The sequence below is a fragment of the Fistularia commersonii genome, chromosome 7, assembly GCF_037954325.1.
Source record: "Fistularia commersonii isolate RoL2024-O1a breed Wild chromosome 7, RoL_Fcom_v1.0, whole genome shotgun sequence".
Classification (NCBI taxonomy): Eukaryota; Metazoa; Chordata; class Actinopteri; order Syngnathiformes; family Fistulariidae; genus Fistularia; species Fistularia commersonii.
This window is the reverse complement of record NC_141290.1, coordinates 20183409-20197662: the sequence shown is the minus strand read 5'-3', so window position 1 is coordinate 20197662 and position 14254 is coordinate 20183409. Positions and strand designations below refer to the sequence as shown.

General features: G+C 39.3%; 1 protein-coding gene across 4 annotated transcripts in view; it reads left to right on the top strand.

Annotated features, from left to right (window-relative positions):
* grm7 (glutamate metabotropic receptor 7) overlaps positions 1–14254 on the top strand; it is a 152502-nt gene that overhangs the window by 45235 nt on the left and 93013 nt on the right. For all 4 annotated transcript variants that reach the window (XR_015106422.1, XM_086150254.1, XM_086150253.1 and 1 more), the window contains exon 2: positions 12316–12532. Coding sequence is in view for 3 of the 4 variants with exons in the window: in XM_086150254.1 (XP_086006380.1) it covers positions 12316–12532 (217 nt within the window). In the remaining variant the exon portion in view is untranslated. The remainder of the gene's footprint in view (positions 1–12315; positions 12533–14254) is intronic.

Here is a 14254-nt window from a genome sequence, read left to right as displayed (position 1 = left end):
TCCAGAATGTCTTTAATATTTATATGAATAAATCATGAACAAAATCCGCTTTTTTCCATAATAACCAGTTTTATTGTTCAGAAATTGGAAAAGAAGAAAAGAGGTATCTGACCTTTTTCACATTAAATCACAGACAAGAGGCGTGTCTGTTTGATTTTCTGATGGGCCACGCCTGTGGCTCTTTTATCTTTTTAGCTTTTCAAGGGCACTCAAAACAATAATATGTGAGGTATTACTGTTCTGGGTCCCCTTAAACTGCTGTCAACAATCTAGAGCATGCGTTTCCTTCCTTCTTACCTTTTCTTTATATTTTTTCACATTTTAATTTACTTTTTTTATAATATATACAATGTATAATCTTTTTCAGATTAACTTTTTTGACCAAATATTTTAATATTTAACAATCACAAACACAAAGAAGACACGTAGAATAGGTAGTGAATGCATCACTAATATGCACCTGAGGAAAGTACTGTGCAAAGTACATAGTACTGAGAATGAAAATTGAAAATTCTGTCTTTTTCCATTACTGCCCTAACTCAGTTATACAAAAACTACTGCAAATAAAAAGATCCCGAAGCCTCAAATTCTGCTAACACATAGAGACACACAAACTTGGCCATGCACAAACACATGCAGCATTGTCAAGCAGCCGTATGTGCTGCACTCGCCTGTCGGCTCAATTTGGTTCAGAGATCAAGAAGTCCAACACGGCGCCAGATGTTTCCTGCCGGCTAATTCATGTCAGACAGATAGCGGCATAACACACTCATACACAGTTTAAAAGTGCGTAATTAAGGGTCAGAGCTGCTAATTAGGACGGCTCTTATTTGATTATTATTGATGGTTTATTTCGTATTATGATGGCATTCTAGTTCATGAGGGGTTATTTAGTAGTACGAAGTGTTTAATTAATGTTTTCTAAATGACTGTAATTATTATTAGCAGCATTGAAATCACTATAAATTATTCAATCCAAAATATTTTGTTAGATGCCTCCTGAGCATTTATACACAGTGGCCTAGCTCAGAAGAAACAGAAAACATTAGGTAGAAGAAGGGTAGCTTTCAAAAATTTGGGGTTCACTTAAATGCGTTGAATTGAAACTAAATTTAAACAGACGGAAAACAAAATTAAGAAAACAATGAGAAGCAAAAATGAATAGCTGAGGAAAGCTAAAGGCCTCCACATACTCAATAAGATGTAAGAATTTTATTCGCACTCCGATGGCTGGCTGCTAGAAACAACATAAAGTTCTTCCTGGCCATGACATTCATACTTGTCATACTACAAACTCTAGCAAAAATGTCTTCATCGGTCATGAACACATGTCACAAGTGCTAACCACTGGAGGAATTAAAAACATTTTCCGTAAAAGGAATAATAATAAGAAGAGGAAGGCTATAGACTAAAAAACAGAAGTTGAAAATACAAGGTAAACCATGATTTGTCATCTGGTCTGAGAGTCTACATGACACACGAAAGGCCACGAAGACAACAATCCTTCCTGCCACAAGAATAGCACTCTCTTGTAATGGACGCGGGTATTCAGAAAGTCAATAACTGCAAGTTGCAGCTTAGAGAAAATGTCACCACAAAATGTCAATAACAGCGTCATGTCCACGCCACATCCTGCTCTGCCATCTCTCCTTCTCCTCTCTTATCCCATTCAACTTCCACTATTGATTCTGATGACCAGTCATTCAGATATTGTCTTTCCTCCATCCACCTGAATGAGATGCAGCCTTTCTGGAGCTCTTTGATCACAACTCTGATACCAAGAGTCCTTGGGAGCCTTGGGATCTGCAAGCATATACATTTATAAATGCTAGAACCTTTTCATTTTTTCAAAAGATATTTTCAGCGGATATTGAAGTAATTTTTCATTATTATTTCATTTGTCCCTGATTATGATATAATTCCTTTCTGATTCAATGTCAATTCTTTTAGACTCTTCTGTGAATTCAATTTAGAATTAATGGCAGACTATGTGCTGAATTTTGGGGTAATTACGGTGTAATTTTGGGGATGTGCTTCCAGCTAAAGGATTTCTTTTATGGCTGAATGAATAGGCCAAGTAGGACAAAGATGTGCAAATTATCAAAAAGTGTCTCTAAAGTGTATTCAAAATCATTATAAGAATAATTCATTTTCTTTTTCTCATTCCAAAAGAGTACCTCATCTCTTTCCTCTCTCGTACCTCCAGTTCTGTTTCCTGTCATTTCCTCTCCTTCTTTCCTGCCAATCTTTATACTTTAACTTTCAATCTGCCTGATACTCTTGTCATACATCACACATTACCCCTGACACTTTCTTCATCCATTCCAAAGTGCTTGCACACATTTCTTTACTTCTTTGTTGCACTCCATTACTTTGTACGATTGACCGTGGGTGCATGAGTTCCTCTGCCTTCTTTAAGCCTCACCTTTCTACTTGGGCCCCTCTCATTCACACAATTGTATTCTGTCTTGCTGGGGCTAACCTTCTTTCCTCTCCACTCCAGGGTAAACCTCCACTTCTCCAGATTTTTCTCCATCAGCTCCCTGCTCTCATTACAGATCACAAAGTCACCTGCAAACATCGTAGTCCATGGAGATTCCTGTCTAACCTCATCTGTGAGCCTGTCCATTACTAGTGCAAACAAGAAGGGGCTCAGGATCTCATGCTTTAAAATCCTGTTGAACAATCCAGTCAAAAAATCTACAGCCAATCTCAGCCAAACTTACATACCTCCAAAAGTATGTCACCAGGAACAACAGCCTTTCCACTCGTCGACCTCCTCAGTGCCATCCTCATTTCCCCTTACTAATCTCCGCTACTTCATGCTCCACAATGGTCATCTGTTCTACTGATTGTTCTCTTTCATTTTCTTCATTCATCTCTTTTAAAATTCAAATTCAAAGAATCCTTCCCATCTTTGCGTCACATGTCAGGCACCCGTCAACACCTTTCTCTCACTAGCCTTAGTCACCCTTGCTGTCTTCTCCCATCTCTATTTTTCTTTACCTCCAAACTTTATAAATCAGTCTGTCTCTCTTCACTTTCCAACAAGTCATTGTATGTCCTTTGTTAGGCCTTGTTCACCTCTACCTTCACCTTCCACTCTAGGCTTTTCTCTTCAGGCACCTCAGTCTCCACTTCTTTTGTTAACCTCTTTCTCTGCATATCTGCATACACTCCTCCACTTCCTTATTCCACCACCAAGTCTTCTCATCTCCCTTCCAGGTCACACACCAAGTACTTTCCTACCTTTCTCCCTGATCACATAAGCTGCAGTTGTCCAGTCATCTGGAAGCTCAACTTTACCACCCAGAGCCTTTCTGAACTGTCCCCTGAACACCACACAAAACTTTTCCCCTTTAGGTCCCATCAGTTTGCCTTTTTGCTTTAGTCCTCTTCATCTTCTTTCCATCTGTCATATTACTCGCTACCATCCGATGTTGTCCGTCATCTAGCACTACTTTTTAATCACTGACCTTCAGATTACACCTTCTGTACAAGATGCACTACAACTTTGTAACCTTACCTCAGCTGTTATAATTACCCAATGTTGCTGGCTCTTATAGATGATAGTATTCATGACAGCTATTTCCATCCTTTTTTCTAAGTCTACCATTATCTGTCCATCTGTGCTCCAATACTCGATTTCAAACCTGCCCATCACTTCTTCATTCTCTGTTGACAGCACCAGGATTCCCACTAAAGTCTTGATCATTCCTGCTCCCTCTAGAAATATTCTGCCTCACTTCATCTCTTCTAAATTTCATCCTACAGGTGGGGCTTAACAATTGACAAGATTAAACATCACACTTTCATTTTCTAGCTTCAGAATCATCACTGACACTCTTTTTACCTCGAGAACATTTGTAACAAACTACTCCTTCAAGATAACTCCTAGCCCATTTCTCTTCCCATCAATTCCTTAATAAAACAACTTACAACTTCCTGGTCGTAAGCTTCTAGCTTTGCTACCTTTCCAACTGGTCTCCTGGACACACAGTATATCAGCTTTCTTGTCCCAACAAATTCCAGATTCTCAGTCGCCTGCCTTACATCTTCATTCTCTGCCTATGAACACGTCTTCATCTACTCCTTCAACTTATAGTAGCTCGATTTTCCATCAATACCCATAACGTTGTCAGTATTGTTGGAAGTCGTTGATTATCCGGGCCACGATCAATCCAGTATGAGAGTCATAAATTCAATGTTTTGTTTAATCTGCCATTGGTTGTATGTCATATTTCCATCCTGGCACAACCCTCTGCATTTATCTAGGCTTAGGAACCACTCACGGAGAACACTGGTATGTGCCTTCTTGGGGCTATAAATTTCTGAAAATGATACAATAGATTTCAATCAAAATTTGATCAAACATGGTGTTGGTCATAGCGTATTGTTTCTCATCAGATATGTGTATATCATATATATTCATCTACTCACATAGGTATGTTCTGAGCAGTTTTCTGTCTTGTGTGGAAACAGTATTAATGAGGCCAGCAGTTTTAAGCCACTTCTGCTCGGCATATCAGAGGCTAATTGGAGTTGAATTCTGAAGGTTCAGTTTTGGAAATTCTCAGAGACAGAGAATTTAATTTTGACTGAACATAAATGTGACCTTTGACCTTTGCATCGAATAATCCCTGACCTCTGAGGAATCCTGTTTTATTAATCCCAGACTTTCCTGCAAGCACTTGGATAATTGACTTGGAAGGAAGTTAAATTGGCCTGTTTTTCATCTCTGTTATGGATAAACATTTCCTTTTTTAATTTTGTCAGTTCTATTTTTCCCCACAACATTACAAATCCTTCTTTTTTTTTAATTATTTTTAAAAGTTTATTTTTAATGAACAATAGTTTCTCAATACATTGTTTTGCTTTTTTGAAATATCACACTTTTTTTTTTTTTTTTTTTGAGAAGGCGGGATTCTCCAGCCCTGACTTGAATTTCATTGTGTTCCTTTTTGTATTAAAAATGATCAGGTGCTATCTTTCTCTCTTTGTCTTAATCGCTTAACACCGCTTAAAGCTCTGGAACTGCAGTGCTAGAGATTTTACATCCACATGAAAGAGCAAAACATGTTCCGGGCCCTAAGTCCAGTCGAGATATTTCCATATGAAAAGTTTTGAATGATTAAGAGGAGCTATAGCATGCGAAACATTGATTGATTGACAAAGAAATAAGTTTATAGGATCAGATGCTATCACATCATATCGCTTAAGTCAATCAGAAACAAGAAGTCGTTAGCGCGTCCGTTGCTGTTGCTTCCTGGACATGTCAGAAATTGATAACTTGTGTATGGAACATGGGCAAGGGCCCAAAAGGTGAAACATCAATCCACATGTTTGGCTGCAAACCAACTGGACCCTCAATCCCTGTGATGGATGAGACCTTTAAGTATCTCAGTCTACCCCCCTATCAAATTTGCTGGCCTGGAAAAGGTCAGGACTTTGACTGCTTCAATAAAATATGACAACACAGCTGTGAGGCTGGCAAGAGCCACTTAGGCAGAGATTTGACCAGAATTTGTTGAAGAATTATTCTAAAAAAATGTATTGATAGTCATATTTTGATAAAGTACCATCTATTATCATGTAATTCAATTATTTGCAGATAAAACTTGTTCTCCTGATTTGATTGTCCTGATACTCTGAGTCAAATCTCATTCCAGTGCTGTCATCATTTAACAGGCTATTACTTGTTCTTTTGTTTTATGTTGTTTTATTAGGACAGTAATAAACTATAATTCATTACCGCACCTAATTATTGAGTGCCCAGTCTGGCATGTAATAGTAGTGACAAGTAGAGTAGTAGAGTAGAGTAGAGTAAAGTAGAAATACTTTTTTGATCCCGAAGGAAATTAAGGTGTCTAGCAGCATACACATAATACACAATGCACATATCAAGCATATTGCACACATTTGCATACAACTGGTCATTTAGCAGGAAAAAAAAGAAAAAACCTTGTTGAAAAAGTTGTCTCCCATGGCAAATACAGCAATAACATCAACTAGACTACATATTTACAGTAGAGATTAATACATTAACATTAATACACTAACAGCAGCAGGACTGAAATTTTAGGGGAGTTTCTTACTCACATCATGCGAGTGTCCTCACCTCATCTCTATTTAAATTGCCTCCAAAGATATATAAGGACATAAAATGGTATACATTAATAGTGATGAAGTTCTTCATGTGTCTAGCGCTGATATTTCTATATTTTCTCTCTCTCTCTCTTTCTTTTTCATATTTTTCATTTACGTATGTATGTACATATTTATATATGTATCTCTGAAATGAACTTAACATCAGTGAAATTTGAGACTACAAAAAAGAAAAGCAGGTGTGCAAGCAATGTTGAATCTTTGAAGTAAACAAGCTCCCTTTCAAAACCAAAACTAGTTAGGAAAAAATAGGAAACAGTTCCTGATGATTTAGCAGGAAAAAACTGCCGTTTGCACAGTGGATGATAATATTTTTAAAATCCAATTTCTTGCCACAAGTGTTGCCTATTTTCTTTGTGAGAAAACGGAATGTATTATACCAGTGGTCTAAACCAGCTGTAGCTTGACGACTTAAAGGCTAATTGAAGACGAATCCCGAGGGTTTGGTTTTGCAAATTCTCCTGAGAGAAAGACAATTTAATTTTGACCGAACATTAACATGACCATTGACCTACCCATCAAGTAATCCCTGACCCCAGACAGATTCCACATAATTACTCCAAGACTTTCCTGCAAACTCTTGCATAATTCAATCTGAGAGAAGTGAAATCATTTATTAATGTTGGTATTTTATTTATGTTTTAAATAAACATTTCATGCTGTATAGAAACATAAAGTCATAACAGAATAGAAATCACATTATTTGTCACATTTAGTTGTACATAGCACAACATCGGCAAAATTTGCCTCTGCATTTAATGCCATCATGGATGAAACATGAGCAGAAGGGAGCCACTAAGTAACGCCAGGGAAGCAGTTAGGGATTCATTGTGTTGCTCAACAACCCTTCGACAGGCTGGGAGAAGCTGGAAATTGAACCAGAAATGTTCAGTTCCAAGGACAACTGCTCTAACCCACCATGCCAGGATTAGCAAATAATAATTCAGTAAATTTTCATTTTTCAATTAAATTACATAATCATATTTCTGGATTTTTTATATCACATTTTAATTGTTGGGATTTTTACTTTGTTCCATCAACATTAAAATAATTTTTTGAATATACAATGATATCTTTCTAATGAAATATTTCAGCACATCTTTTATAGTTTTTTATTTGTTTTTTATAATTTTTTTGGAGGCTTCTTTACAAAAGTTGGTGAATAACAAAGGATGGTTAGAATGGTCATTGGATGTTTATTCAAGGCTTCAGAAAGTACAAGTCATGCAACGCACAGAGTTGTTTGCAGGAGAGTATCATACACCATCTTGGTTTCATATGTCCAACATCAATTCCTGTTCTATCAGTCCGGATCAGGCATGTGTGGTCGGTCATTAGGGGCATAAAAATTGCTGGCAATGCATTTCACTTAGTTATTGGGAAACATTTTCCCTTGCGTTTCGCAACTGTCTGTTGAGTTATCTTGCATGTGTAGTTCAAGCTTACAATGAGTACAGTTGTTGTTCGTAAACTATAATGGCATAATCAGCAGTCCTGGTTGTGCACTTGAACACATCATGCACTGATTGATTTATTGCCTGTTTTGTGTCTGCTATTCTTTCTAGCCATAGATTTCTATCTTGGAAACCTGTATCTATGCTTTTGGCTTGAACTTTTGCAGAAATTAACTTGGCTTTCATTATCCCACTTTTCGTGCCTGTTGATTCATCAACTACACAGATAACTAACTGCCATAGGGGATCTTTTCCCCCTATTCCCAGCACATAAATACCGTAATCCTTAGAATGAGGATTAACAAGGGTAATCCAAACAGGATTGCAATTTTTGTAAGAGTAGTCCTGGGGTGTAGACAACCTTCCCTTCAGCTGTAGGTGACTGTTCTCATTGTCCACAGTCGTTCCATACGCCAAATGGCTCCTGTGCTAAATATGACTAAACTCTGAGTTTCACACCCATACAATGGCAATGAAGCAGCACTCGGCTTGTCACAACCACTTGTTGTCATACAAAGTTAGAGGGCCCCAGGCATATATTGCATTTGTATAATTAGACTTAGTTGTGTGATTTTGAACCCCTGTGAAATTTGTGAGTTGCATCAGTTTGTAATGTTTGGTCATCATCATTATTGTCCTTTTCTACATCTGTAGATTTATTGGTCTTGTTGATCATGAATTGTCGCAGTGGATCAGTCCACATTTGGTACCTCCCCAATACATATGTGTCCATATCCTCGAGGTGAGGGTTGGTAAGAGTGATCAGAGTAGGGTAACAATTGTTTTGAAACAACCAAGGGGTGTGGGCTTTCTCACAATCGATAATCGTCCTTTTAGCTGTGGGGATTGGTTAGCGGAGAGCACAAAGCACAACCCCTTGTAGCACTTCCAGTGAGTTCCATCCATTTCAACCACATGTCAGCAATTACCGGGCAATACTTTTTCCCTTCTGATGGTGTTCGCTCAATAAAATCGATCATTAGGTGTTCAAATGGTCTAGTTTGAGATGGATGTGCTGCCATGGCCGTCACTTTCACTGGTTTGCTCAACAAATTTCGCAGTATTTTCGTGCTCTTACAGAGAAACCTTTAGCAAACCAGTGAGTTTTCATCTGGCCTAACTTGCCCCCCTTTGACATATGGAAGAAATGTTTGGGCAGGCATGGATGGTCCCCACCAGACCCTTGTGACAGGGTCATAACGGCCCCTGAGGATCGCCAGAGTTGTTTTTTGGGCATGTGGTTAAATTTTTGGATCTGTGAAATTGCCAGATGGCTTAGAAATAGATATGTATGTGCCTTCAAGGGTCGCAGATAGAAAGCTTTGGCTGCCTTGTAAAGCTGCGGCATCTCCCTTAGGGATACAGGCTTCCACGAGAGCTACCAGTATCACTGCGTGTGCTAAGTAACGGGAGAGCAGAGGTCCCAAACACACACAACCGTGGTCCAGTGACAACAGCAAAATCCACATTATTCTTTCCGTCTTGACCATGGGAGGCAGACCTGTCAACATGAAGTATTAGGTAAGGGGTTGGTCAGTGGTGTGTCTTTTAAGTCAGGTTGCGGGGTGCAGGTTTGGATGAGTTGTGCTGTACAGCCATGCGTGTCGTGGGACTCTGTCATCAGGGAGTGGCATACGTGTGGCCAGGATGAGGGTATTACAGCGCTTCACTTCTACATTCAGCATGTCAACGAAACAGGCTCAAATACTGGCTTGAATCCATTGATTGCTTCAGGTTTAAGAGGTTATTGGGGTGCTTTTGGTCTTTAACTCGAACACGCAGTTATGTGCACCGGATTGTATAAGGCCAACACCATATTTGTCAGCTGCCCATAGACCTTGGGGAACAGTCTTCAGTCATTCTTGGAGGTCAGAGATTGAATAATTACAATACATTAGCTGTAGCAAATTTTTAGAATGGTCATTTGGGTAATCAAGTAAGTATACAGATCGGAGGGTTTCAATTTAAATAGGATTTCGAATTTTATAGACATCTTTTGATGGTGAGAACATAACTTGAGGTTGATGTGTGGGCACCCAGTCAGTTATGTTTTTGCATGAGATTATAAATGCCCAAATCTCTGCCCCTGTCTACAGGTGTCTTGGAGAGTGTCACATGTGGTGCAGATCTGGCTATTTGCTAGAATTCTGTCTGTTCTGGTGTGAGGATGAAAGATGCTGGGCAGCACATGGAACTCCAATAGAAGGTTTCTATTTTTAAACTATCATTCAGTTCCACGAAAAATGATCGCTAAAATTTGTCATCAGAATCAGGAGAGACCTTGGCAGTGCAGTGCATTTGGTTGGCTGGCATGAGCTGTGCTCGAGGAAAGACAACATTATTAAGTCTTTGTCCGGGGCCAAACGAGATCCCCCATTAATCTTACAAATAACACATTAGTTTTGGGTTTATAGTGGAGTGAAACTATTTGTTGGTCATTCCCCAGAACTTTTAGTCCTTCTGCGTGTTTTATGTGGGGTTAGTTACAAGCTCGTGTGCTGTGTACATGTTATCACTTACCTTTTTAGATGCTGCAGGATGTTGGGCTGAACCGTGGTCAGTTAGGTAGGATACTCAATAAGATTTATGAGATAGACAGTCAAAGAAATGACTATCCTGCCTCAGACAATCATTAGTATGGCTGTCTTTTAGAAATTTTAGAAATCGTGTGTCTCCCCGGATCAGTATTTATACTTCGTTGGATAGACGTGAAGTCGATCGGTTCTCCTCCATAGACAACGCTCCTCTTTCTCTGTAATTCCCTTTTTTTGAGGTAGAGAGAATTGTCAATCCTGGTGATCAGCCACGGACAGCCCAGGTGATTCCCAATGGATATTCAGGTCACGTCTGACACCAAACTGTTGTGAACATTTTTTGAGGCTTCTTTAGGAAACTTGGTGAATAACAAAGAAGGGGCAGAATGGTCTTTTGATGTTTATTTTGAAGCCTTAAAAGGTACAAGTCATGCAGAGCACAGAGTTGTCTGCAGGAGAGTACAAAAAACATACGGCGAGGCTTGGTTTTTATGCATAGAGAGGAGGCGTCCCCTTGAAGGATGCAGTCAGGAGATGTGTCTGCCCCTACGATGGTCCAACTGTAAGAGAGAAGGTGGCATCTTGAAGGACACATTCCATCAGTCAGGAGATGGGTCTACTTGGTTTCACGTATGAGACAGATAAGGACACATTGTTTGGAAGACAGACAGTTGATCAAGCAAGGACATCTTGGAGGCTGAGTACTGTACTTTCCGCACTATAAGGCGCACCGGATTATAAGGCGCGCCTTCAATGAATGGCCTATTTAAAAAAAAATCATATATAAGGCGCACCACCTTATTAGGCGCATAGAATAGAAGCTACAGTAGTGGCTGGGGTTGCGTTATGCATTCACCAAATGGAGCTGCGCTGAAGAGAATGTCAACAAAACTGTCTGATAAGTCAGTCAAACTTTATTAATAGAATACAAACCAACGTTCTGACAATGCCGTTCATTCCCAAAACAAGGTAGCTTTTACAGGTATTTGCGCCACCTTCATTGAAAACAATGTTTTTCCAACTCCATTTGTCACAGTTTAAAGCTTTTCATAAAATGAAAGCACCGAGAAGGACCGCCACTTAATTAATTGATATTAAGTTTGCTAGCTAGCACTGTTGCCTTCATTCAAATAGTGACTGTGGTGACACTTGGTCTCTGTTCAACAACCGACTGTTGAAGTTTGTCCTCTTAGCTGCAGCCATCTCGCTTTGTTCGCTCTGAAACTCTGTTTAGTCGTCATCTTGTTGCTTCCTCCACATCCACACCATTGTTTCGTTAATGTTGAATTCTGTCGCCACTGCTCTATTCCCTTGTTCTCCAGCGTGACCAATAGCCTTGAGTTTAAACCCTGCGTTATAAGCGTGTCTCTTGAAAGGAGCCGTTTTGGGGTCTTCTCGCTCTCTCTCTCTCTCTCTCTCTCTCTCTCTCTCTCTCTCTCTCTCTCTCTCTCTCTCTCTCTCTCTCTCTCTCACACACACACACACACACACACACACACACACACACACAGACAAACACACACACATACACACACACGGAAATGAAAATGCGCTCCGCGCAGTAAAATGTCCCAGCATGCACCGCGTGCTACTTCTTCTACGGGGGAAAATGGAGTCGTCAGCTGCTTCCTGTAGTATTGAGACCTCTTGCGGCTCAATATTGATCCATATATGAGGCGAACAGGATTATAAGGCGCACTGTCGGGTTTTCAGAAAATTAAAGGCTTTTAGGTGCGCCTTATAGAGCGGAAAATACGGTACATGCTATTGTTTTGACTTGTCGGTCTCCCCTGTGCGAATTGAGACATGGGTTCAGATAATAAGCAAAGTTTTCCCACAGAATAGTAAAGTAACAGAGGTACATAAAGTATTTCCAAAACATACTAATTTTATTCTAAAGGTATAACGAATTTTTATCTCAACCATAGATTTTTTTTTTTTCCACAAGTATTCCCTCATTAATTTCATAACCATTATTTCACCGACATCCTGCCAGAAAGTCAGATTTTACCACTTGCCTGCTGACTCGGAAAACCACACACCCTATGAAACATTCGTCACCTAGAAGTACACTGTTATGCCAACAAAGCCACTTCATTCTTTGATTTTTTCGGGTTTGTCCTCATGTCCTTCAACTTTTTTACACTCTTCTCCTCACTCAGATTCCTCAGATTAGCTATGCTTCAACAGCGCCAGAGCTGAGTGACGACCGTCGCTACGACTTCTTCTCACGGGTGGTTCCTCCTGACAGCTTCCAGGCTCAGGCAATGGTGGACATCGTCAAGGCCATGGGATGGAACTATGTCTCCACCGTTGCTTCAGAGGGAAGCTATGGCGAAAAGGGTGTTGATGCCTTCATGCAGCTTAGCAGAGAAGCTGGTAAGGACAGTCCAGATTTTTATGTCTTATTTGGGGGTCTTGGGGTGTGACATTGTGCTCAAAAGTTCATTACCTAGAATGAGAAACATCCCAGTTCCATAAGGAATAAATTGAACATTTGTTTTACCCACCTCTCACCAGAAGTAACGCACTGTAACCAAGTGTCCTTATATGAGATTAATGGAAAAACCATTTTACAAGTACATCAAAAACAGGAAAAAAAAACATTGATGTACACATTTGGGAATTACAGTAGTGCAGTGCACCATAGAGGCTCCTAGTTCAGTTCAAAGTTTCTCTTCTCGCCTTTTAACTTGTTCTCCATGTGTCTGTGTGTGTTTTCTCTAGCTTCCTCAAAAAATTTAAATCCATGTTTTAGGATCATTGTAGAAATTGTACAGACACGTGAATGACAGAGTAAATGGTTCTTTGCCATACTGGGGGTTCCTACTTCTCAGCAATGTCAGCTGCAAGCCCCGTCATGACAATCCAGGATAAGCAGTACAGACAATGAAAGAATTAATGAAATGATGAATGATTGGATGACCACTTACGTTGAACACACAAACTGGTTTAAAAAACCCTTTATAGTTTAGTTATCTATCTATCTATCTATCTATCTATCTATCTATCTATCTATCTATCTATCTATCTATCTATCTATCTATCTATCTATCTATCTATCTATCTATCTATCTATCTATCTATATATATATATATATATCTATATATATGTTTACATTTCTCTGAATGTGATGACCCCTCTCTGCGGCTCAGATTCTGTCCTGAAATTAGTTTATATTTTTAATCTTCTTGCTGTTGGGTTATTTTCCTTTCTTTTTTTACATAGCAGTATTATCAAAATATCTGCAAGTACCCCTTGATCCCAAAAGCACAAACTTTATGTCAATAAACAACTAACTATAACAGGGGGTTTGTATTGAAAAAAATCCATGTCCAGCCGTGTGTGTGTGTGTGTGTGTGTGTGTGTGTGTGTGTGTGTGTGTGTGTGTGTGTGTGTGTGTGTGTGTGTGTGTGTGTGTGTGTGTGTGTGTATCATTGGCTAATACCAAATACCAAGTCTGGCACTCATATTAGTTCTTGTCCTTGTGGGTGTGAGTGTGGGTGGATGTGTATATACTGTATGTGTGTGAGTTTATGTCCTGGCAGGAACACCTTCTGCCAATTAGCCTGGCCCATCTTGCTGTTTGAAGCAACAATTCACAAGTTTTACATTTCAACTGTCATGTTTAAACATGATTTCAAAAAATGATACATATAAGCAGGAAAATTACTCTTCATTTACTCTTATCAATGATCAGTCACATGAGGTTTCTGTTTGATGTTTGATATACAGCCCAATGGTGTCACTGTAGAAAATATGCTCCACATTCGAAAAGTTTAACATGGAGTTAAATCAAACAGACGGAGGAAATGTGTTTAAGAGTTTCTCAACCTGTCATTGCTTTATTATTGATAGACAGACACAGTATAATTGTTGCTAAATCCACTTATTTTGATGTTATCAATTAGATTCAGGTGCAGTTTTTCTGATAAATGCCGGGAATTTGTATTTATGTGTGTGTAGGTGAATTTTATCTGCAGGGGTTTGAGTTTAAATCCTTCCTGTATTGATTCTTTATCAGCTAACAACCACAGATGGGAGTGTATCCGCGTCCACACACACACACACACACACACACATACACACACACACACACA